Genomic DNA, 26,384 nt, shown 5'->3' on the forward strand with positions numbered 1-26,384 from the left:
TTATTTTGCTTTGCTTTAAAGTTAGGTAATGCCTGCAAGGGTAAATAATATATGTAGGGCTGTTAGTTTCCACACTGTGTGACCCTGGTCAACCCTGAGTGCCCGGGGCTCCTTTTACACCTTTAAGGTTCTCTGTCAGGGGTCACTTCCTGCTGCTCTCTGTTTAGCCCTTAAGGATAACTTCCCTCCTATTTTGGATCTCCTGATTCTGACCTTTTAAGTTCTTGGAAACCAGATCATCACCCTTTCTTTTCCTATCAAACTTATTTGAATTAGGCAAAAATTACCGGTAAAGAGAACTAATGACCTTATCATTATTCACATACTAATTGCTTTCAGAAAAGATTAGAGATGGTGTGTCTGCAATGAATTTTTTAGGGAGATTTGGTCACTTACTCTTCCTATATCTTTTGTTGTTTTTGTTTTATTGCTTCTCAGTTATATTCAAGATAAGGAGATTATCATTTGCTGAGTTCTTTTCTAGACACAAATAATACCATACACATAGGAAAGAGAATATGTGGAATCTATTACCTGGTGTTTCAGAATAGTATCATAACCATTTGTTTGGATAATAAAAAGAAGAGTGTAGCAGTAACTAATTCTTGGCATTGTCCTTCTTTATTTTTCTTCTAATAAAGCTTTTATAACTTTTCATATTCTTCCCTGGTTGTCTTGCTACTTAAGATCACCCTGGATCATTCTACTTTTTGAACAAAATCATACGAATTTAATATTTAATAATCTCATATTTGTCCTTTATTTTCTTTATGAGACTCTATTCTTACTGGCTTCTTGAAAGAATGTCTTTATCCTGCTTAGTTTAAGGACCTTGACTCCATTCCACCTGGTTCTTCTTAGAACTCATTGTCTGTTGCAATCAGGTCATGGAATTTGTTGTACTAGCTCATAACCCAAACTCCTTCCCACATTTCTGCCCTTTCCAGGCTTTTCTCACCAAATACCCTCTTCCTCTTCCCTTCACCCCTCTCTTCCTTCTCCATCCTTCAAGGCTCAAACGAAGTTCCATGACTTTGTAAAGTCTATTTCCATCCCCCTTTCCCCCACATTGATTCTCATAAGAAATCATTACATCGTCCTTATTAAAGGCTTATGGAGTAGTAAATGGCAGCCCACTCCAGTATTTTTGCCTGGAGAATCCCATGGACAGAGGAATCTGGCGGGCTCCAGTCCATGGGATTGCAAAGAGTTGGACACGACTGAGCACCTGAGCACACGGCACACATTAAAGGCTTATTGTGTCTGGACGATGTTCAAAGTATATTACCAAAATTATTCCATATAATACTCAACCCAGCAGGTAAGGTATTGTTATTTAATGTTTGGTGAAGCCAGGGAGATAGAAGAGTCTTTAAACTCTTGCAACTGTTAATGAAAAGAGGAGGAAGAGACTAAAGCTATGTCTGTGCACGTTCCCGTCAGTTTTCCCTGGAGGCTAAGAAAGGCGACTTATGACAGAAGGAGTCTAGATGCTCAGAAAAGGAGCGGTGAGATTTGAAAATGCTCCCCGGAAACACAATACTCCTTACGTCTAAAACTGCCCTCCAGTAAACGTATTACTTGTCTCATATCCAAACTTCCTTGATATTCACAGTTGAAATTTGCTCCATAATTATACATAACTTTAGACTAAAGGTCTCTTTCTGAGGAGAGGGGTTACATATTCTTTTTGCAGTGGCACCCATCTTCTCAGTTATTTTATGCTCTCTCTTGTTGAATTGGGTATATCTGTCCACTGCCTCAGATGTGTTTAACAGTCTCCATATTAATAAAACTGTAAAATCACTCTTGGAATACAGAAAACAGCGTTAGTCTACCTCGTCTAATGGTAGTGCTGGAATTGCTGTAATTTGGGCAAGAGTATTATTACTAAGAAAAAATTAATAGGAAACCTTTTTAATTAATAGGAAAAAAGTTAGAGGCAATAGAGCCTAGTGGGTACGAGTCCAGTCCCTGGAGTCCGACGGCCAGGGTTTGAAAAATCTCTGCATGGTTTATTAGCTGTGTGACCTTGTGCATTTTTTACGGAATCTCTCTGTAATTTCATTCTCTTATGTGTAAAGAGAAGATATTCATAATGCCTACCCTAGAGAGTTACTGAGAGGATTAAATGAGCTGATGTATATACAGTACTTTAGACAGTGTCTGCCGTAAAGGAAGTCTTATTATATATGTTGTTGCTTGGCCTCTGTTGTTATATAACAAATCCGTTTCCCCCCGTTCATTAATTCTTGTTCTCCCTAAAGAATGCAATCACAAAAAGAAGAGAAAACTTACATTGAATGTAGCAACTAAGGCTTGAGGGATGTTTTCTTGTTAAGGCAGGAGTGAAATAAAACTCCTTAAAAATATCTGTGGAAATTACTTTTTGCCCAGGTTGGGTCTCCTCTGAGAAGTCCACTTGACTCTGCATCCCAACTTCCTGCTTTTCTGGGGTCCCTGAGTCTAAAGGTTCATCTTAAGATAAATGCCATGGTGGTAATTTTGTGCTAGTGTGAGCAAGTGCCTTCCTACTTCCCCTGTGGATGTCTCCCTCCCTGCCTAGGACTCTTGCTGCCTGATTGCACTGAAAAATCTCCACTCCAGCATGCCAACTTCCTAAAGAAACCTTCTGGTCCCCACGGATACTCATCTCCATGGCCGAGCAACCAACCTGGGCCCTGTAGCTTGACAGAATCCCTACCAGTCCACCAACCCAAAAGAACATGGTCAAACTGTGTCCACGCTGTAATGTCACCTCATTACATGTGATGTTCATATGGTTCCTTTAGACAAAGGAATGAAGTAGTGCTGAGAGAATTTCTGTTCTGTCAGCAAGGGTATTTTGTAGTAAGGAAACCTCCATGCAAAGAAGTTTTGCTCACAGGTGGTCCCAGATGCCCAATCGCAAAATGAAAAGGGTAGTCGGGTTTCCATTTTTCATTTTGAACAAATCGATCCGTGTGGGTAAATTTTAATCAAAATCAGCAATGCTGTGTTTCCGTATGCTCTTGCCTCAATAGTTGTTTTTTTCTCCTTGTTAGCAGTAACCTTGTTCAGCTTGAATAAATAACCACTGTTCGTTATAGCCAGTGCTTATCGCAAATGGTGTGTAGACAGCCTACGATCTTGCAGAATCAAAAGAACTGCATCCCTTGACCACATTTAACACTTTTGGCAAGTCGGTTACACATTATTGAGCCTCAGTGCTCTCATCTGTAAAACAGAGAAAATACCATGTACTTCACAGGGCAAGGAGTAGGAATAACTAAAGCGATACATTTGTAACTGCATTGTCAACTGTAAAGCGCTCTTACTATACATGTGACATTTGTTGCTCAAAACCACCATCATTAATTAGAGAAGTAATACTGAGTTGAGTTACTTTCTTGCCAATGTTAGGACTTTCCTTAAACTACTTCTGAATCGCCAAGGGAAGAAATTTTAATCTGAGTATCTATGCGGTTTGGCAGGGAATTCTCAATGTGTAGTTAGTAATATGAATGAGTTAAAGAAAAAGTGCACACTAGATTCTAGAAAAAGTACAAGGATAACTGTCTTTTGCCTTCCTCTTATATTTCCCACAGTGCTATGGCTAGACAAATAACTGGTCCTCAACAAATACTGCTTTTATCCATTTTATATTCATTTCTTTCTTGATGATGCAACACAAATGTTTAAATTCAGGGCAGTGTAAATGGCAAAGATGAAAATTAGCAGACCCATGCATCACCATCCTATTTGTGCTTGGGAAGACCTCTCATTTATTTAGCAAAATCTTGATGACTTCACAATACACATAATCTCTAAGGAACTATTGGTTGAGCCTGGGTCTCTGCTCTAAATGCAGGATGTAAAAATTCAAATGTACTATAATTTATATGCATGCTAATGTAGAAAGCTGATTGTATCAGTCAAAATATCTTCATTTGGTGACAACAAGAGGTTTGATCTTAATTCCTTAAGTGTATGCTCTGAGGTACAGTTTTAGGTAGCAAACAAATCAAATACAACAAGAAGAGTAAAGTAAAAGAGAAAAGTAGGGGGCATTATCTTGAGAACTTGAATCTGTTTGGGTTTTAGTCCTGAATTATTTAGATATGTTAACCTCACTTTGCTCTTTCACTGAAGAAGTGGCATATTCAGCAGAGCGTGTTTTCCCATGTAGGTACACAAATGTAAATTGCATGTATATTTGATCATGCTCCGTTCAGCAAGAAGCCCAATACTAGTTTTCTACCACATCAGCTAGTTTCAAAATCAGGCTATTTCCTTCCGGAACAAGCCTGTTTTTGATGGGATAAAGATAGATGTTCCTCGATCTGTTTTAGTATTTCTATTCTTTCAAATTCAAACATGATTTTTCCACATTCCCCTCCTGCCTTCCAGTCGAAGGGAATGAGACAATTCTTAGAGTCCATGAGTGATATTTTGGCTGCCCAAAACCGTGACAGGGGTCATTCATCTTCAATCTACCTGACCCCCTAAAACATTCAAAATCCTGTATCTAAGAGGCTGTGACTGAAAACACAGGCCAGTTCCTCAGATTTTGTAATATGTTATTGCTGCCACTTTTCCTTCCTTCCTTTAGAAGAGCAATTTAATTCAATTTTAGAAAGGTGCGGGGGGGGGGGTACTTTTCTAGTTACACAGATCAATCCAATTGTTCAGAGCTTCAGAATGAATTTTTAAAGTTGTTGAACAGAAGCATACAAATCTCTCAGAGCAAGTCAGATAATGTACAAAGCCTCCATTCATTGTGTGGGCAGAAAGGAATGCTAGTAGCCAGCAGCTCTCTAAGGAATGTTCCTTTGGCTTTGACCGTTCTGCTGGGAACAAGGAGGGAAACACACATAGAAAGTGAATTTATAATGTCTCTGGCTTATAATGGCAAAATGATAAGAAAAGTTGGCTGTGTAATATAAACTGTCAGTTGCATATTCCAGGCCTCCTCTCCGCGAGGTCCCTCCCACATCCACAGGCCTGGCTACCGTTTAGTGAGGAGTACAAAGTGGCTGTTTATTATTATTGACTGGTGAGGCCTGTGCTCTGAAATTCATTCTGTCAACAGAATGTAAGCAAAGTTGGCATTTTAAAGCAGGGCTCTTTCAGTCGCTGGGTTTTCTCAGGATTGCTATGCAACAGGATCAGTGCTGTAGTCCCCGGTTCAAGCTGAAAATGTTACACAGGAAGACATACCATGTAAAGGTCAGATTCTTCTACTATGATAATTTTCTTGATCTGTGTATAGACAAATGAGGTTGAAGGCATCACTTATTATAACTCTTATAAAGGTCCTTTGGACTTTTCCACCTGTTGAGCCTAAAAATGTGATGGGATTTTAAATGGGAAATCTTACAAATACGTGATGCTGTAATAAATGTATGAGATTGTCTTACCAAGGTGAATTTAATGTCTATTGTCAAGAGGATTCTCTCGTATGATCAAATCCCATGAATGTGCTGGTGCTATGAACCAGTTCAACCTTGTTGATTAGTCTCTCCATGCTTTTGTAGTTAGAGTCAATTCTACACAGTACTATGTGCTTGGAAAATATGAGTTGACTCAGAGTGTAATATGGTGATTGGCACCAGGGTGCACTTAATCACGGAGTTTTATTTCCTATCACTTCCATAAAACAGTGTATTTTGTCCATGAACTGGAAGACAGAAGTTAAGAAATTTATAAAGTTATAAATACATTATGTCCCAATTCATCTCAAGGAATAAATTTATTATACCTAGTAAGACGCCCATTTCGAATTTGAATTTGCATAATAACATAAAGAGATAATATACCAGGAAGAGTTGGAGGTGTATCTTCTTGTTAGTTGCAGGTATATCTTCTTGTTAGTTGAACCATTAAAATGCCTTTTGAACTAATAGTCTATTTTTTTTTTTTTTTTTTTGCCATTCTCCAAATTCACAGTCACAGCCGGTCTCTTTTTTGTTTAGTAATTCTGCATGTGTTCTTCTCACTGATGCCCCGTAGGACCTCCAAGGAGAAATCGAAGCTCACACAGATATCTATCACAACCTAGATGAAAATGGCCAAAAAATCCTGAGATCCCTGGAAGGTTCTGATGACGCGGTCCTGTTACAAAGACGTTTGGATAACATGAATTTCAAGTGGAGTGAGCTGCGGAAAAAGTCTCTCAACATCAGGTAAGAAAAGATCCCAAACGAAAATAGGCCAGAAAGAAATTAAAATGGTAACCTTCCCCTCATTTTCCTAGCACCATATCTTCTATGTTTATGTAAATCCTCCAGTTTCAGAATGACTTGTTTTATTTTTAATAAATGAATCATTTATTTGCTCCGTATGGAGATGATAGCTGAGGGTTCAGATGCGATCAGAATGGTGCTGTTTTATAACCATGGGAGACATATATATGAAGACATTTGAGTGAATTCAAATGAGAAGCTCAGCTATCCTGATTTCATAGCATTTTCTCTTGGTTTATCACATGGTGATTCAAAAAGTGATAAAACTGATGTATGTTTATTATGGAATTCTTTCTTTGGCATTATTCTAAATGCATTACTGAGGACATTCTTCAAATACCATAACACGTTATAGTTAGCAACTTAAAGGAAATCTCCCCAGACCTCCCATGGCTAGGGAGAGATGACAGCTCCTTCCTGCCTTTCATTCCCTCTCACACTGCATTTCCACATCCTCTCTAAGCTATGCCTTTAGCTATTCTATACCCCCCTATTTCACACTTTGCCCTTTTCTGTGTTAACAATTGAAAAGTTAATGAATATGTCCCAGCTTTGTTGTAAGGAGGGCAGAGTGACACTCGTGCTGTACCCATTTTGCAGTAGTTCAATGGAGGCTAAGGAACGGAGAGGGAGGAAATAAAGTGCCCGGGGCCCCCTGGGTGACATAGGAGGTGCAGGGGTTGCACAGTAGGCTTCCTGCTTTCTAATCAGTTGCTTTGCCTAATTCATGTCTCTTTATAAAAGTATTCTGTGTCCTTTTCTCTTTTCTTTCTTTGTCGAGAGGAGGTCTGTTATTGCAGGGAAGGAGAAGTGGAACGCACTCCACACTGGGAGTCGTTACCACCACTCGGTCGTGAGATGACCAGAGGGAGATTGTTTTTCTTCTTAATAAGTCCTTCTAAGTTGTCCCAAATTTGGACGTAGAGTGTCTTTGCTTCTATAATGAGGAAAAAATATAACTGGAATTTCTTCATTTGAAAGCACTCTTGTAGAAGTCTGCACTTCATCTGACATAATCATGATGGTGGCAACTAACACTTACGGTATGCTTCACATATCATGCAGTGTCGTGGGCACTGTCGATTTGTTGACCCATTTAACACTCTCAGCTGCTCCAAGAGAGACATTCTGTTATTATCCTCTCTTTGCATTTGAAGACGCTAACACAGGGAGTGGCTAAATAGCTTCCCCAAGGTCACTTAGTAAGTGGCAGATCAAAGATTGGAACATAGGGAGGTCTGGCTCCAAAGTCTGAGCTTTGAACCATCGTATTATGGCAGAGAATATAAAGGCAGAAGGAGAAGGTAAGTCTCACCTAGTGTTTACACATAAACATGTAATATGTGAAAGGATGAAACAGAGAAGCTGATTTCTGGGAGGAGAAAAATATTTGTATTTCTGTGGTCCCACCCTCACCCGCCAGCTTTGTACCCCAGCTTCCAAGGCATTTGTTTTTCTCTCCCTTTTTGATCCATGAATTTTGTATGGATGTGTCATTGTGGGCAATAAGGGGCAATGGCATTTTCAAAGATAAGGAAGCTCCATTTGCGTTCTACAGGTTCATCTCTTAGAGAGGTCAGTGTCTGTAATGACACCGGCCACTTTCAGAACATCTGTCATTATCAAGGAATGAAACTCGTGAGATAGGAATGATACCGGTAGATAAAGAAAAAAAAAAGTTATTCTTTTCTTGTGAGAGAGAAAAAGAAAGGTGCTACACCTGTTCTGAACATCACCCAGTGCCTTTTCTCTCCTTCATGTGAACTTGATGAAATAAAAGGAGAATTGAAAGTGGCGAACAGCATGTCAGCCAAAATATGGGCTCTTCATTCTCAGCAATTTCCCATATGCCAGCTACTGCAGTTGAATTCTTGCTGTCATTAGTCAAGTAGAAAACAGTTACCTTAGCTCATCTGAGGTACTGCAGATTCGAGAATTTAAATATTCAGATCAGTGGTTTTGGCTCTTAAGTATAAGTAGGCCTCTCAAATAATGCAGAATGTGTTATAAACACTCACTTATAAAAAAAGCAAGGAAGTCATTCTTCACATTAAAGTGATTCAGTTTATTTCCTGACGCTTGGCTGAAATAAGGGTATCAGTCAATCTGTGCTGAATGGCAGGGTTCAGCTGGGAAAAGCACGTAGAGGTAGTAATTGGGGATGGTTATGGAATAGGATAGATGAACCCTGGAACACTTAGATACAGAACCATCAGTGACAGAAAAGCTTGCATTGCCGATCTGGTCAGTTCCTCCATCAGCATTATTTTATAGTGAAAAGTCACCACAATTAAAAAAACTTCCAAGGATGCCCTGGAAAGACAGCCCTGGGTTTAACTAAGCTACAACACATTATAATGAAAACTTACAATTTTTCATTGTTCCATAAAAGATTCTGAGGCCATTTTTATATTTCTCTTCCTATGACTGTGATTCTTATTTAAGTCCTCATCAGGTCATTCCGTAGTGAAAAATTTGTCTCTGTCTTTTTACATTGAGGCCATCCATTACAGATTTACAAAAATATTCTTCCTTGGACACTGTTTCTATCCTATTATCCCTCTGGTCAAGAACTTCCATCTCGGTGCCCATATTTCACTCACTAATTTATCTATTCATTCAGCAAATATTTATTGGATATTTACTCTGTAAAAAACACTCTTCTAGGCATGGAGAGTACACAAGTGACAAAACACACCAAAGAAAATCACTGCTCTCATGAAGCTTATATTTAGTGTCGAGAATCTAGTGAACCTTCCACTCTCCATCAACCATGCCTAATAAGCCCCTTCCCTTTTGGTCCTTTCTCTGTTTCCCACTTCCTTCCTCACCAAGCAGCCATTTCGTTACTGCCCAACATGGATTCTCTGCTTCAAATAAATTCTGCTTTCTAACCCCCTCCCTGCTCTCGAGCAATGTTTTCACTGTCCCATATGAGTATATCCATTTGTCAGTCCTCACACTTCGAAGACAGTCTCTCCTCTCATCCTTCAAATATTGTCTCGAATTCCATAATCAAGGTTTCCCTCTCTGCTTTTTTACTAGGTCTTCCCTGTACTACTCTCATTACACTTGGTGGCAAGTTCTTTGAAGTATTCCTGAGTTGTTTCATAGGACTATCCTAGCTACCTTCAGCTAAATCAGACAAACACAAAACTCCAAGTATAAATGAGTTAGTGAGGTAGAGTTGAAATGGTCCTGGACCAACAGCTGGGCCCTGTGGTTTCTCCTCTGGCTCTGTTAGTACCTAGCATCTATTCTTGAGCAAATCACTTTAATGCTTCAGAATTTAATTTTCTCTCTTGTGGAAATGAGGAAGTTAGACCAGACACACGGGTGGTCTCTTCAAGTTCCCGTGCAAATCTACGATCCTATTATTTTAAATTCTACAGTCACTCCTTGTGATGGCAAATTATTGAGCTTTTTACCTTGGTTTTCTTATGTTTAAAAGAACTGATTAAGTTCAAAGGTATGATATAAGAGAAAGTAAATACAATGTCTTGGAGAGAAAAGAATTCCTTAACTGAAATTGTATCTCATAATTTAGTTCAAAGAAAGTATATGCCATCTGTTCTACATGTGTTATCACATTGCATTTTGTCCAAGAGATATAAGAAAGAGAAGTAAATACTGAGTAATAGCTAAGTGCCATTGAACTAAAGATTAACTGCTTTAAGTGGGAGAAGAATAGAGTGAAAATTTTCTACTTAAGTACACACACACACACACACACACACACACACACACGCACACACACAGAGTCATTGACATCATCCAACATCAGCATGGCAATGTGTCAGCTAAGGTGTTTCCCATTCAAAAATGTTCTGTGTCTACAAACCTTGTGTTTTTAATTTTGAAAATGTGAATAATTTGAGAAGTGATCAAGCGAATTTTTTACATAAGAATTAAGTACAGACATTTTAATTTAATCTGCCACTAAATTTTTTTTTCCAGATTATCGTATATATTATTAACTATGAGAATCACATACATCCACATAATCTCAGCAAAATTTATATTATGTGAGGTTTTTATACTTGGGGGAAAAACTTGTAGATATTATACAAAGATAATCCCTTTTATGAAGTTTTGAGCATTCATTTGAGAGGTGAGGACCCCAACATTGTATGGTCTGCAGCAGCAGGAAATCTCTTAGAAAGTACAAGGTATTAGAAATTAGAATAATTAGAAGTCTTTTCTCTGATGGAGGACAAAAGAAAGCAAAGTCTTTCTGTCTTTGAAAGAAAAATGCTGCTTGGACACTGAGTGTCTCTGACCTTTTCCTTATTCTTGAGATATTAATTATGTTTGAAAGTTGGAGTTCATCTCTTAGCGGGAAAAAAGGCTGTTTACTTCTCTTTGAGCTTAATTCTCTTTATTTAAAGCCCCATAACTCCCATTTTATTTCTGTGGTTCCTTATTATTTCTGCACTCTTACCTTTTCTTTCTGTATGCCTGCATGCTATCTTTTTACACAAGAGTACCAAAGATATACAGGGATATATCATTAGTTTTATAAAGGAAGTCAAAGTGAAAAATGAATTCAATATAACACATTTTGCTTTAAGAATAGATGCCTTTCAGAGTAAAGTTTTATTAAGGATTTCAAACTAGGCATCAACTGAATCACACTTGAAATATCTGTGTCTAGAGAAATAACAATCACCTTAGCAGCCCTATAATTCTTAGAGTCCTGACACTGAAGAGTTTCTTAAAGACCAAGTTATATATCCCAGCATACCTAAAGGTTCTGCATTTTACCTAAACCTTAAAAATTACAGAAATCATCTGCTTGTTAAAGATTGCTACTTACCTTGTTAAAAGCTAGTAACCCCTAAGCTCTTATCCTCACTAATAAAGATTAATAGAAAATGCATAGAACCTAAGTGTGTCTCTTCAAACATCCTCTTTAATTTTCTGTTGAGTAGGTAGGGATAAATAGAGTATGTTTGCCAATTAGCAGGAAATGTATTTTGCTCAGGGACTCCAAAACATTTGGTGGAAACCATCAAGGTTAAAGATTTCCTCATATGAGGAAAGTTTGTAGTTTCCATTTCCCATGTCAATATGACAGCTCAGGTTTTGTGTTTCAGCAGGTGTCTTTGTACCTTTGTGTCTCAGTTCCCGCATTTGCAAAACAAGCAGGTTGAATAATCGGTAAAATTCCTTTTAACCCTAAGAGTTTATGATAAAATTGGGTAGGGGTGGGGCAGTCATTACAAATACAAAGGAACATTTTCAAGAAAAACTCCAAATATAAACATAGGTTAATCATTTAGAAATATCTGGTATACAATCTTGAAAATAAAAATGGGGCAGCTGCTTCCAACAAATGCATTAGAAATGTGTCTTGATAATACTGCATTGGCTTAGCATGGCCAGAGAAAATGTTTTCTGAGCTCAGAGCATTTCATTACAGTTAGATCTCCTTAAAAATCATGTCACTGGCAAATTCCACCTTTGCCATGTGGAAACCAGTAAGTAATGCTTAGGGCACATAGGAAATACTTTAAGAAATTCTTCCTCTAAGAGTGGTGCTGGAGCTCAGAGCCTTGTTCAAATTCTAGAAACTCAGTATCTGCGAGTTTGTTTCTTTTTTGCATATACATTCATTTGATTATTTTTCAGATTTCAAATTTGTGGTTACCAAAGGGGAGAGGGAGGAGGGAAGGGACAAATTAAAAGAATGGGATTAAGAGATACAAACTACTATGTATAAAATAGACAAGCAGCAAGCATATATTATATAGCATAGGGAACTATAGCCATTACCTTGTAATAGCTTAAAATGGAGTATAAGCTACAAAAATACCAAATAACTGTGCTGTACACCTGAAACTACTGTCATATTGTAAATCAGCAGTAAGACTTTATTTTTATCTTTTTCAATTAAAAAAATTTCCCAAGTGCCAAAAATCTTGGGGTGAAACCTAGGAGTCTGTACGTTAAACAAGCTGCTCAAGTGTTTCTTATGCACACTAAAGTTTGAGAACCATGGCTATAGATTTGCTATCTGTTGTTTTAAAGCAGAAGCCATTATCTGACTGATGTTTCTCCTCTCCAGCCTGAACCGACTGTCCACTGTCTTTTATAAGCTTGTTGTTTTTGTCCACATATCACATCTTTCCTTCCACCCTCAGGCTTCAGCAAGGAACAGAAAGTCATTTGATATGTACTTAAGGTAATCAGATGTTTGGAAAAGCGATCAAACGCCATGCCTCAGGGATGATTAAAGAAGGCCCCCTCACCTAGGAAAGTGAGAGCTTTGTGTCACACAGGATCCCAGGCCCTTCTGTTCCTCTGTTAACTCTCTTGGCTGTCCTGTGTCCCGGAAGTTTCTCTTAGATCCTTTAGAACAGAATTCCCTGGGTCTCAGTGCTTTTTTTTTTTTTTTTTTGCCTCTTTCTTAAGGCACACAAAGGGTTTCATTGACCTGCTAATAATTGGTCAGCACCGTTTATCCTGGACAGGTTGTAGCACTGCCTTATGTAAAGAAAGCAGGAGTTGGAAGACTCATCTTGGTCCGCCTGCCCTTGAGCAGGGAGGTGTTATTTCCTTCACCAGACACGTGGAGGCCAGGCACTAGACATCCTTATATCCCGCCTTACCTTCCACTCTCCTTACTCCAGTGCTTGATTGGGACTGAGTGGCACTCAGTAAATATTTATCTAATCAGTGTCTTATTTAGCATTCACTGCCTTTCCATGTCTGTACTGTGCCTGTCTCTACCTTTCAATGTGTCCTGCTTGACAGCCTCCTTTACCCCCAAGGGGCCCAAGCTGCAAATTCCAGACACCCTAGGGAATCCTTTTTACTAGTAGTCATTACATGTCATTAAACAGCTACAATCTTGCATAGGGAGCTCTCATTTCAGCTTATCCTAGGCAAGTGATAACTGAAATAGGAGGAGGGAACAGAAACATTAAAAGAACTGACCTCTATGCCATATGCAGTCTTCACTGTTACATTTAATTCATGATATTTATGATATGTCATGATTCATTTCTTAGATGATAATGTCCTTAGAGTCTTGAACAGATTAATTTCCCTGATGAAAATACCTTCATTTTTTTTCCTGAATATAATGTCTATATGGCTCACAATAGAGAATTCTGGCAATTTGGAAAAGTATAAAGATGAAGGAGTACATCACGTGTAAATCCAGCTATGAGGGATAAACTAGTTGTTGTTTCAGAATATTTTTCATGCACAATCAAGCATGTGCACACGGATACACACACAAGCACGTTAGAAAAAGAGATATACATTGTTGTAACCTACTTTCTTACTTAACCACTGACAGACTGATCTTTTCCATGTCCATGAATATTTGCCTACATCATCACATTGAACATCATGCAGGATTCACAGGATTTGAACATTGCATTGTATGAGTTCACTAATATATATGCAAGCACTTTCCTAGTACTGAATATTTACATTGTTTCTACTTTGTATCAATCATATGTGTGGTGTAAATAACAGATTTCTACCTGTATCTCTGCATGCATTCCCGGTTATTTTCTTAGAATAAGTTCCTTAGTTTTAAGCTTGTGGGTTGTTGTATTTGCACATTTTAAAGACATATCTGTATCATCAAATTATCCCTCAGAAAGTTTAGAGTAATTTAATTTCAGCACCTAGGTACTATTTGGTGATTCTGTTTGACTAAGACCAGCAGGAAACTGGTATTTGAAGTATCAGGCCAAGTTATGAAATGGCAAAGGGGAATGCTTTTCTTCCTGGTGACTTTGCATTTCAATCTCTGCAACGTTAGAAACTATACTGTATGTATATTAGAGGCAGCATTAATTTTTATGAATTAATTAGTAATTGCTGATAAGATGTAAGTGATGCAGCATAATTCTTGATTCACCTGAGGGCACAGCTTGACTCACATTCTGAGTTTCTTTGTTTTCTGGATGATGATTTATTGTCTTAATTTAGCTTCTTATCCCCAAGTGAAATACAGATTCTATAACACAGATCATTCATTTGTATAGTCTTAAATGCCTTCTATGGATTACCATGTTCTAAATACAGTTGATGGTAAAGCACTCAGCCTCTTGCCTAAATTATTCATGTTGGGGGAAGGCTTGCAGGCCAGTGTCTGATTTTTACTTTTCCACATGAGTTGTTGTTGTCTCAGCACATTTTACACAAAGGAAACAAAGCGGAAAATGTTGGAACTCAGTGAAGACAAATCCCAGGTGCATGTGAATAAAGAAGGGTAGATGCAGAGGAGGAGCATATGGGGAGAGGAGCAGAGAGGAACAGATGCCAGATGGAAGGAGTCAATGGAAGAGGCTGCCTAGGGTGTAGAAATGGAAAAGTCAAAATATGGGGAGAGACCTTTCCATTTCTCAAAACAGAAAGAATTCCAGTCCTAGCATGAGTCACACAAAACTGAGCACTTTATATTAGTCACTGGGTCCAAGTTTTTCTACCACAGACATTAAGAGTCATCGACTGCAACACTTCAGGAAAACAATCCATTCCAGTGTATATTTCATGCCAGAAGTCTCAGAATTCTGCATGTTAAAATAAACATATAGCTAAACAGTCTTCCCTCAAAGTTGCCCCCAAAAATAGCCTCCCATTTTGTTGGTCTCAAAAGCAGGGAGCCAGATTTTTATTGAGGAAGTGAAGTGAAGTGAAAGTCGCTCAGTCGTGTCTGACTCTTTGCGACCCCAGGCTCCTTTATCCATGGGATCCCCTAGGCAAGAATACTAGAGTGGGTTGCCATTTCCTTCTCCAGGGGATCTTCCTGACCCAGGGACTGAATCCGGGTCTCCTGCATTGCAGGCAGATTCTTTACTGTCTGAGCCACCAGAGAAGCCCCCTTTTATTGAGGGCTGCTATATAATTCACAGTACATTTACACACTATGGAACTAACCAACCAAGGTACCTTAATGGGATTGTTAGAACCATCATTTATCTTTCAAGATATTCTCATGCAGTTTGCTCCTGTTGTTTTCCAGGTCCCATTTGGAAGCCAGTTCTGACCAGTGGAAGCGTCTGCACCTTTCTCTTCAGGAACTTCTGGTGTGGCTACAGCTGAAAGACGATGAGTTGAGCCGTCAGGCACCTATTGGAGGCGATTTCCCAGCAGTTCAGAAGCAGAATGATATACACAGGGTAGGACATTTTTAAGCATAGTGCTTTGCATATAGTAAGCATTCAATTACTATTTTCAAATTAGTTTTGACTGAGATTAGTTTGAAAAAAGAAATCAAGTTTAATAGAAATCATTTTTACTTCTCTAGTCCAAAAGTCAATTAGAAATAATCCAAGCTATTATATTTTAAATGTCAAAAGCATCTGCATTAATATCATTTAGGATTTGCCCATGTCTGTACCAAAAAAAAAAAAAAAAAAAGATTTGCCTATGTCTTTTGGTGATGCTGTAAAGTGTTATTTTGGAAAATATTAAACATATTCTAGAGCAGACATAATTCTGTAATAAACCCCTGTGTACCCATAAAAATCAGCAATTATCAATTCATGGCCAATCTTACTTTACGTTATCCTTGATTATTTTAAAGCAAATCTCAGATACAGATCATTTAATTCATGAATATTTGATAAAGTATCTCTAAAAGATAAGAATTTGCTCTTTAAAGGTAACCACATTGTTACTGTAACACTTTTTAAATCACAGTAATTTTATCATGACAAATACTAAGGCAGTATTCAAATTTCTACTTCTCATATACATGGCTTAAATGTTTTAAAGGTTTGGGAGGGGGTTCAGTTTTTGGTTTAAACAAGCATTGAAATAAGTTCCACACATTGTGTTTGGCTAATTTGTCTTTGAAATCCCTTTTTTTTTTTTTTCCCACTTTGAAGCAATTACAGATTCACAGTTAAGTTCCAGAAATAGTGCAGAGAGTTTCCCTTTGCATTTCACCCTGTTTCCTCTAATGGTAACATCTTACATAGCTATAGAATAATAATTATTGTTATTTTAACATGGAATCAATATAAAAATTTACAGTTACAATAGCTACAACACAGCTCAGTTCAGACTAGCTACATTTCAAATGCTCAGATATGGCTAGTAGCTGCTCTACTGAATGGTGTAGTTCTACACATTGGATTATATTCACGCTTGACTTTTCTTGGTAAGACTGCTTCATAGATAGCGATGTATTCACCCATCACCAGGAGGTACATAGTGCTTCGTTTTCTCTTGTGTGTGTGTGACTTTGGCAGCTATTAGTGATCAATGGCTATGGGTTGCAATGTAATAGTTGCATATGTCTATCATTTCTTCTACATCTATTAACAGGAGTTATTGTTTAGTCACTAAGTCCTGTCCAACTCTTTTGCAACCCAATGGACTGAGGCCTACCAAGCTCCTCTGTCCAGGGAATTTCCCATGTAAGAATACTGGAGTGAGTTGCCATTTCCTTCTCTGGGGATCTTCCCGACTCAGGGATCGAATCAACATCTCCTGCTTGGCAGATGGATTCTTTATCACTGAGCCACCAGCCCATTAGCTGGAGTGCTTCCCTGAAGAGAAAATGGATACTCATCCACTATTTGGGCACCCAGGTTCATCTAGGGTAGGTGGGGTAAATGTTTCTACTTTCTCAGTCTTCAGAATAACAACTTGCTCACTAGCATTCTCCAACAAAGATCAATTGTTTTGTTTCTTTCTTTGTTTTTCATTATATTTTTGTCTCCACTAAGCTCTGAGTGAGGAAGGCAGAGACTTGGCTGTGCTGAACCTCCAAGACCCTAGTCCCTAGCAAAGTGTCTGGCATATAGTAGATACTAATAGGAGCATTTGAAATGAGAATAAAAGGTGCACGGACAGAAGGGAATAGAAAAACAAGTAAATTACTGCTGCTGCTGCTAAGTTGCTTCAGTCGTGTCCAACTCTGTGCGACCCCATAGACGGCAGCCCACCAGGCTCCCCGGTCCCTGGGATTTTCCAGGCAAGAATACTGGAGTGGGTTGCCATTTCCTTCTCCAACGCATGAAAGTGAAAAGTGAAAGTGAAGTCGCTCAGTCGTGTCCAACTCTTAGCAACCCCATGGACTGCAGCCCACCAGGCTCCTCCGTCCATGGGATTTTCCAGGCAAGAGTACTGGAGTGGGGTGCCATCAAGCAATAAAAATTTGATAGAATGGTGCCACTTTTGTATGTTCAGCACTTAAAGGAAAGATCTCTATGAAGACACAGCCAAAAGTCATGTCTTGAAAAAAGGTCAAGGGTTTATATTACTCCAGAAAAGAAGGTATAGAAGATTACAGAAAGGGAAGTGAACACGAGAGAAGATCCAGGAGTTGATAAATAATTGCCAAGCAAACTGCCAGTTTCTCCTTTAGCCATTTCCTTCCATATAATTCAGAATATTAAGGCAGTTTTGTGGGAAAAGAGAATGCCAACCCACTCCAGTATTCTTGCTTGGAAAATCCCATGGACAGAGGAGCCTGGCAGGATACAGTCCATAGGATCACAAACATTCAGACATGCCTTAGCGACTAAACAATAAATGATAGAATAGCTATATTTTTAAATGTTCTAAACACTTGAATATATAGTTAAAACACTCTGGTATATATGTGGAGAGGGTTCACTGAGAAGGATGGGCATTTTAAGTAGAATTCATTATATGATATAGTGAGATGAGACAGAATTTGTACGAAAGGTATCATTTTATTCTAGTTCCAGAAATCAAAGGTGATGAATCCTTGGACAGGTGCACTAGGATTCAGGAGACTGGGATTCTAGCCACCTCCTCCATAGGTGAGATGGTGATTGCTCCTTTGATTTTCAGCTTGAAGATGAGGAATTTGATCCACTTACTTTTTTCACAGTTCCTTCTAGCCTACCTTTTGTCATAAATGCAGCCTCACTCTCCCTGATTATTATAAAATGTTAGTCCTTATCATTCTCAGTCTTCTTACTGAATAATCTGATGATCAATGATATCCTTTAGGGAGATGTATGTAGAGTCCTGGTTAACAACCACCATACTGAAGTGAATTAATCCCCACTTGGTTAGTATACTTATTCAGATACCCATCTGCTTCCTCTCTGTGGTGTATCAGGACTTCCAGCTTATTGATAACTCTTGGTTCTGTATGTTAGTTCCACTGATCTTCTCTTTGTCTCCCTCCAAGTCCAACTTAGATTGAGTCATCAAGCATTTAAATATTGATAACTCTTTCAAGATTGCATTCATCTCACATGCTAGTAAAGTAATGCTCAAAATTCTCCAAGCCAGACTTCAACAATACATGAACCGTGACCTTCCTGATGTTCAAGCTGGTTTTAGAAAAGGCGGAGGAACCAGAGATCAAATTGCCAACATCCGCTGGATCATGGAAAAAGCAAGAGAGTTCCAGAAAAACATCTATTTCTGCTTTATTGACTATGCCAAAGCCTTTGACTGTGTGGATCACAACAAACTGTGGAAAATTCTGAAAGAGATGGGAATACCAGACCACCTAACCTGCCTCTTGAGAAATCTGTATGCAGGTCAGGAAGCAACAGTTAGAACTGGACATGGACCAACAGACTGGTTCCAAATAGGAAAAGGAGTACGTCAAGGCTGTATATTGTCACCCTGCTTATTTAACTTCTATGCAGAGTACATCATGAGAAACCCTGGGCTGGAAGAAGCACAAGCTGGAATCAAGATTGCTGAGAGAAATATCAATAACCTCAGATATGCAGATGACACCACCCTTATGGCAGAAAGTGAAGAGGAGCTAAAAAGCCTCTTGATGAAAGTGGAAGTGGAGAGTGAAAAAGTTGGCTTAAAGCTCAACATTCAGAAAACGAAGATCATGGCATCTGGTCCCATCACTTCATGGGAAATAGGTGGGGAAACAGTAGAAACAGTATCAGACTATATCTTTTTGGGCTCCAAAATCACTGCAGATGGTGACTGCAGCCATGAAATTAAAAGACGCTTACTCCTTGGAAGAAAAGTTATGACCAACCTAGATAGTATATTCAAAAGCAGAGACATTACTTTTCCGACTAAGGTCCGTCTAGTCAAGACTATGGTTTTTCCTGTGGTCATGTATGGATGTGAGAGTTGGACTGTGAAGAAGGCTGAGCGCCAAAGAATTGATGCTTTTCAACTGTGGTGTTGGAGAAGACTCTCGAGAGTCCCTTGGACTGCAAGGAGATCCAACCAGTCCATACTGAAGGAGATCAGCCCTGGGATTTCTTTGGAAGGAATGATGCTAAAGCTGAAGCTCCAGTACTTTGGCCACCTCATGTGAAGAGTTGACTCATTGGAAAATACTCTGATGCTTGGAGAGATTGGGGGCAGGAGGAGAAGGAGACGACCCAGGATGAGATGGCTGGATGGCATCACGGACTCGATGGACGTGAGTCTGAGTGAACTCTGGGAGATGGTGATGGACAGGGAGGCCTGGCATGCTGCGATTCATGGGATCGCAAAGAGCCGGAAATGACTGAGCGACTGAACTGAACTGAACTCTTTCAAGACCCTAAATTCCTTCATTATCTTCTTGTTGCTGTCATCTACAAAACCCTAAGTCTTGGAGAATCTAGCTAACTAGTTTCTCCTATCCAAACAACAGCAGAGCAGACTGATGCATAGTACTTTTTCAGGATCACCAACCTCCAGCCTTCCAACACTAACACATTACTGGATCAGTTTACTTCTCTTGACCCTGTCTACTGTGTCATCGTCACCATTTCTAGAGACCTTTTCTCCTCACTTTTCTGTATGTGTTCTTACCACCCTACAATGCAGTCAGCATTTTCAGTCTGTGTAATCTATGTAAAAATAAAAATTGAATTATGTCAGTCCTCATCTTAACACTCCCCAGTGGCTTTTCAATGCCATTGGAAAATGACCGCAAATCCTCAGCAGGACCCCCAAGCCCCCCAAGGTTGGTCTGCTCCAACCTTCTGTTTCCGTACTGCTCTTCCTCTTGCTCTCTTAATGCTAGCTATAACGGCTAGCTTTAATAGCTAGCTATAACACCTGCTTTTATTCTTTTCCCAGTTCTCTGTTCCTCTCAGGTGGGGCTTTGAATATACTGATCCTGAAACCCTTTCTACCCAAACCTACCCCCTCATAATTTCCTAATTATGAGAATTAGGAAATTCTAATGTCTTAGAATCCTTTACATCTTAGCTCAGACATCAAGCAAGCATTTTTCCAATGCTCACATTTGACTAGATCTCCCTTTATGTCTTCATAACACCATACTTTTCTTTCTATGATGTAACATTACTTGTCATCGTGCCTATGTGTGACTTTTTGATTAATGTCAACCACGTTCACTAAACCTTGTACTCCAAGAAGCTTTCTTTTCGGAAGAGGGTTATCATTTTTATCCCTAGCACCTTCTAAAGTGTCTAGCACATGATAGACACTGAATAGATAAAGGAACCAAGGAATTAAGGAAAGAAGATAAAGAGGCAGGAAGGGAAGAGAACAGCCAATGAACTAATCTCGTCTTCATTCTCTGTCCTCCTGAGATCCAGGGCAGGGAGATAAAGAATCAAGAGTGATGTTCCTTCCTCACTTGCAGGATTTTTGTTTACTCCCAAGTAAGCATCTTTTCATAGTGTGTAAAGCTACTTTGATGCCCACTGGTTTTCCTCGGGTTCTGGTCCAATGTTTTCATGAAATTCTCTTTGTATCCTTAAGAAAAATCCATGTCACAAAGCACTCCCTCAAAGAACATCATCACCCCTAAGTGTTGATGAGAAAACAATTTAGCACCTTGTTTCCTCTCACTTAAGCAGTAGCCCTTTTCTGGTTGTTGTGGAATTGCTATCTAGTTTGTGATGCTCTCACTGCCTGGGGACAAAAAGAACAAAGGAAAAATCCTTGAAACCAGGTCTCTCTATCAGAGCTTCTGCACCCAGTTAGGAGGAGGTAAAGGGAATGCAGTCATTACAAAATTCTGTCAAGATCTGGTCTTGAACTGATTTTGTTTTGTAGCCTTTTTAGAAAATGTTGTACTCTTGAAGGGTTTCTCGCTCCAAATACTGTTTATAAAAAATGTTTTAGTATCAAGAAGTTTCGCTTCTTTTTTTTTAAGATGGCTCACTTCTTATTGTAAACTTGCTCACCATATATTTGGTGTGTCACTTTTTAAAAAAACATCACCTGCTATTTATTAGAAATTATTAATGCTGTTTCTCTTTTATGGGAATACAAATCCCATTAAAATGGCAAAAGTATAAATAGTAATTTAAAATATTCCACTTTTTTCTATAGATCAGAATACTTATAAAAGAGGTAATTTATCTTTTCTTAGTAAATCATTGCAGATTAATGATGAAATTTATAGCAAAATATCATATGTCTACAGTCCATGGGGTCACAAAGAATTGGACACAATTGAGCAACTGAACTGAACTGTACTCTTTACTTAAAGCAAAAATACATAGTCAATCTCAATGACACTGATTGAAGAGTATACAGTTTTCCTATCGGTAAAAGTCTAAGAGAGTCCACGCAGATATTTGGGAACTGCGGTCTCACTCCCCAGAGCAGGTTTTTACACCCTTGGGAGTGGATCTGTGTTCCCCAAACCAGCTGGGCAGCATAACAACTGCAACTGGATAACTCTGAAGACTAATTAATAAAATAATGCTCCATATGCAGTGAAGTGTTATAAATAATTAAAGCTCAAATGTACCCTAGCAAATATAAACTGACCAGTTTTTATATCTTTTGCATATATTATCCTGGCTTTTACGGTTCCTCATTACTTGCCTCACTAGACTGACGCGTTTTCAATTAGTGTGTATTATTCTGGTCCAGATATATTTTTAAAACTGACTTCCTTTGTTTTACTTGAGCAGTCACTAAAGTGATATTTATTACTTGTCTACTTCTGTGATTAACCTAGAGAGAGTTTTAAAGGAGCGAATCATAGTGGGAGATTTCTAAGGAGAACTGCAATAAAGCTCAGTTAATGCTCTTCATCCCACCCCAAATTGAAATGGAAATTAGGCCTTGATTATAAGAACACCGTAGGTAATAACGTTTTGTTTGCATTTTTACTAATGAAATTGTCATTCGGTTTTCATCTTTCAACTTAAAAACCTCTCTAATTCCTTCCCTAGAGACCATCAGGACACCTCCAAAGCTTCCTGAGATTTTCTAGTTAAGATTGAGATAGAAGTAATCAATACATACATTATGAAAACAGGGGACAGAAAGCCAGTATTGCATGGATGCTGTTGACAAGTGAAAAGTCTTGAGTAAAGTAGTGGACTTGTTCATTTGTCAGCTCATATATTATGCGCATTCAATCTCCTTGGAAGTCACCACAAAGTGAGGGAGAGGTTGAGTAATTCAATAAAATTATCCTGAGATCACATTGTAGGTTATACATTTATTTAAGCAATTCTGTTGTCAATACCAGCCTGCTTCCTTTGGGTGTATTTTAGTATGTATGTTAGCTCTATGAGTTCCCTGTCTTGTCTTTTCACAGACATAGAAAATGTCTTTAGATGCCATTCATGGACATTAAGATTCAAGTCAGCTTTGTGTTACCAAATAAATCCATTGTTCCCTGTCACCTCTGAAAAACAACAACAAAGAAGGTTGTGATACAGTGAGTCATTCTAGCATTCATTGACCTGGCCTCTTGGGATTTCTAAACAAGTTTTAATTCCCTACCGAAGTTCACTGTTAGTTATCTAGTCTAAGATGTCTGCTTGACTAGGCTGGAGGAAATAACATCTTTTTGATCTGTTCATCATCACTAATGGAGTAAAAGCTGCTTTTGTATTAGTTTGGTATTTTATGCAGTCATATTTAGGAATGCTGAATAGAAAAGATTTTCAATTATTTTTAGAACTACATTTCTAGCCATTTGAAGAAGTCTTCTGAAAACTAGCTTTATCATCAGAACTTAAGAACAGAGTCGTCTAGGATTTGCTACTTTTGTTTAATGACTATAATAAGATAAACTATGAATAGTTTACACATTGACTTCTCTACCACAGTCCTCTTTATAACCATGTCAAAATATTTTGATATTTTGACAAATACTCTTAAAATAATATTCATGTAGTACTTTGCCTTTACCAAGAATTTTTACACACTTCCATTTAATCACAGATAAGCCCCTGATCTTTTTGTGTTCTTCCATTTCCCTCAAAAAAATTATTTTAGGAAAAACTCTACCATAACTCAGACTCCTAGAATTTATTGAGTCTTTCAATAATTATTGAGCACCTACTCTGTGCTGGAGGCTGAAAGTGCAATAGTGAACAAAATGAGACTCTGCCTCCACAGACATTCAAACTTTAATGAGGGAAACACATAGTAAGCCAATACATTAATATATAAAATGATGTCAGGGGAATTCCCTGGTGATCCAGTGATTAGGACTCAGCCCTCTCACTGCTGGGGCTCGATCCCTGGTCAAGGAGCTAAGATCTTGCAAGCCACACAGTAGAGCCAATAAAAAGAAATTTAAACAATAAAATCGTATCAGATCAGTTTTATGAAAATAAAATTTAAAAATAAGGCTAGAGAAAGACTGAGACGTAGTGGCCTACCTAAAGAGACTATTAGTTGAGCTAAGGGTTCTGTGTGTGAGTGAGCCAAGCAAAGACCTTGAGTGAAGGATATTCTAGGCCAAAGGAGCAACAAGGCAAATGTGAAGGTATACAAACAGATTTGGTGTATTCAAGGAATAGCAGGATGGGCTAGTGGTAGGTTATAGAGAGAAGCAAAGACCAGATAATGAATGGCCTTTTCAGCCCTAGTTGGGAGGTGGATTTTATTTTGTGTATATTGAGCCATTACTGGAAGACTACAGGCAGGAATGATGTGATCTGATTAATGTGTTCAGAAACGGATACTGGCTGCTGTGTGGGGAAATGATGGTGGGAGGAGCAAAACAGAAAACAGGGAGAAAGATTAGGAGGGTGTTGAAGTCATTTAGGAAGGAGATAATGATCACTTGAACTGGAATGGAAATGATAGATATGATGAAAAATTATATGACCCAAGATACAGTTTGAAAGTAGAGCTGATAGAACTTAAGATAGATGGGATGTGGAATGTGAGAGAAGGCAGAGTCAAGGATGACTCTGAAGTCTCTGGTTTGAACAAATGGGGAAATGATGGTGCCATTTATGGAAATTGGAAAGACTTCAAAATGATCATGGATGAGGGGAGAGTGTGTATGTGAAGTTCCATTTCTGGATCATGTTGATAGACAGAAACAAATTGTGTGATTCAGAAATTAGTCACCACTCACACTTGACAATCTCAAATTTTGGCTAAGCCTCTTGAGAAGAGATATTAATTAATTTTTCACAGGGTTTTCTGGTAATCCATTTATCTGCACTATTGCTTCAGAAAGACTGTCCAAAATTTAGGGTTTAGGCTCACCAACCTAATACCTAATTCTTTAAATGACCCTGGGAGCAGACTGAATTTTCAGCAGTGATTTTTCAAGGTTGACTGGGAGTTTAACAGCATTATCGTCTGTGGAAGTGACTTCCCCAGTGGTTGTTGGAAGCAGCTCAGCCTTAGGATTGAGAGTCAGACAGCTGTGCAAGATGCTACGTGGGCACTAAACTATTCTTCCTCAGTATCAGAGATCTGCAAGCAGGCTAGAGTCTCGGCTAGCCCGTGCCCTTAATCTCAGAGAAGACAACTTTGTGCTTAAAAGACTTCCAAAAAGTAAATCTCAACAAGAGCTGGTTAAACACTTTGCCCCACAGGATGCTCAAAAAAAATTTTTTTTTCATCGACTAAAATTAGATATTTTAAAAAATTATTTCAGACTTAAAATGTGTCCATTTACTTTTCAAATTGCTTCAAATTGACTTAAATGTCACTTATAAATTGGTATTTTTGTTCAGGTTGTTAACTATCTGAAACAATGCTTAAATTTACCAGAAACAATGGCTACATGTATCTGATACTATAATCCCTTAGGTTCAATTTTCTGCAGTAGAGTGAAAATAAGATAAACTTTTTTATCTGGTTTAAAGATGATATGTAGTCAAACTCAGAAGCCAAGAGAAGGGTGGTTTCCAGGGCCTGGAGAGAGGGGAAAATGTGGAGTTCTTCATCAAGTAGAAGCTTTCAGGTATGCAAAATGAGTAAGTTTGAGAGATCTACTGTGCACCCTAATGCCTATACGTAACACTCCTGAATCATGCACTTCAGACTTTGTGAAGGAGTATCTCTTGTTACATGCTTCTACCACGATAAAAATATAAAGGTGACTATGAGCTTTCCTTGATAGCTCATCTGTCCCATTTTCATAACTTCTCTAATACAAAGTATCGTGAATGAGTATTAAGTGAATCCTTTGTCTTTCTGGGGGTTTGGGCTCTGTTGCCACTTCTGGCAAATCTCCTTGTTCCAAAAATCCCTATGAATTTGTCTTACATTCTTAGAAGCAGAATCTCTGCTACTTCAGTGAACCACATTTGGATCTTGCCTTCTTGCATGATCTTCAGTTCAGATTAATTGGACAATGATTGCCCCTAAATCAGTGTTTAGTAGTTACAATATTTCTAATGTGCTCGAGACTCAATAAATTGGGTGGCTCTTAAAAATGAGAAAGGTCATTACGGTAACAGAATGTATTCAGCAACGTTCTTGTCAGGAGTAAAACCAACATAGGCATACAGATAAGGTAAAAATAATGTGGAAACGAACAACATGATATGACAAAACTAAGATACTAATCAATCTGTGAGTATGACGGTGTTGCTGTACTTGTCCTGTGCCCACTCAGTAACCATTTGTTGAAGAAGCAGCACCGTTGGATCACTTACATTTTTTAAGTCTGTAGGTTCTCTCATCTAGCCAACACAGGCTAGTGAAAAGCCCCAGCCAGCCATTCAAATAATGGAACTTGCAAATGGGTGGACGTCAGTATCTCCTTTAGAGAAGAAATCACCTGGATTAAGAAGGCAGGGCTAATAGGGCCTCCTTTGAAGGAAAATCCACCTAGTAACTCACAGATTACTCTCAACTTTACAGCTGGAAACTAAGAGTGGACCCAGAAACGGATCTCTCAGTTTTTCCCAATTGACAGCATTATTTTTTTCTCTCTCCTAATTCATAAAACGAGGCTTTCACTCTCACATCGTCTGCATCTCAATCCAACTGGCCTCCATATAACACACTTGGTTTTTCTACCTGAGTGTTCCATTA

The 26,384-nt window shown here is 38.5% G+C and overlaps 1 protein-coding gene across 1 annotated transcript in view; it reads left to right on the forward strand.

Annotated features, from left to right (window-relative positions):
* Positions 1–26,384, forward strand: part of DMD (dystrophin) — a gene marked incomplete in the record, with an annotated part of 2,117,027 nt that overhangs the window by 1,675,609 nt on the left and 415,034 nt on the right. The window contains 2 exon segments of the mRNA XM_018043695.1: positions 5,992–6,164; positions 15,211–15,367. Of these exon segments, the coding sequence (XP_017899184.1) occupies positions 5,992–6,164; positions 15,211–15,367 (330 nt within the window).

The sequence above is a fragment of the Capra hircus genome (genome assembly GCF_001704415.2).
Source record: "Capra hircus breed San Clemente chromosome X unlocalized genomic scaffold, ASM170441v1, whole genome shotgun sequence".
Classification (NCBI taxonomy): domain Eukaryota; kingdom Metazoa; phylum Chordata; class Mammalia; order Artiodactyla; family Bovidae; genus Capra; species Capra hircus.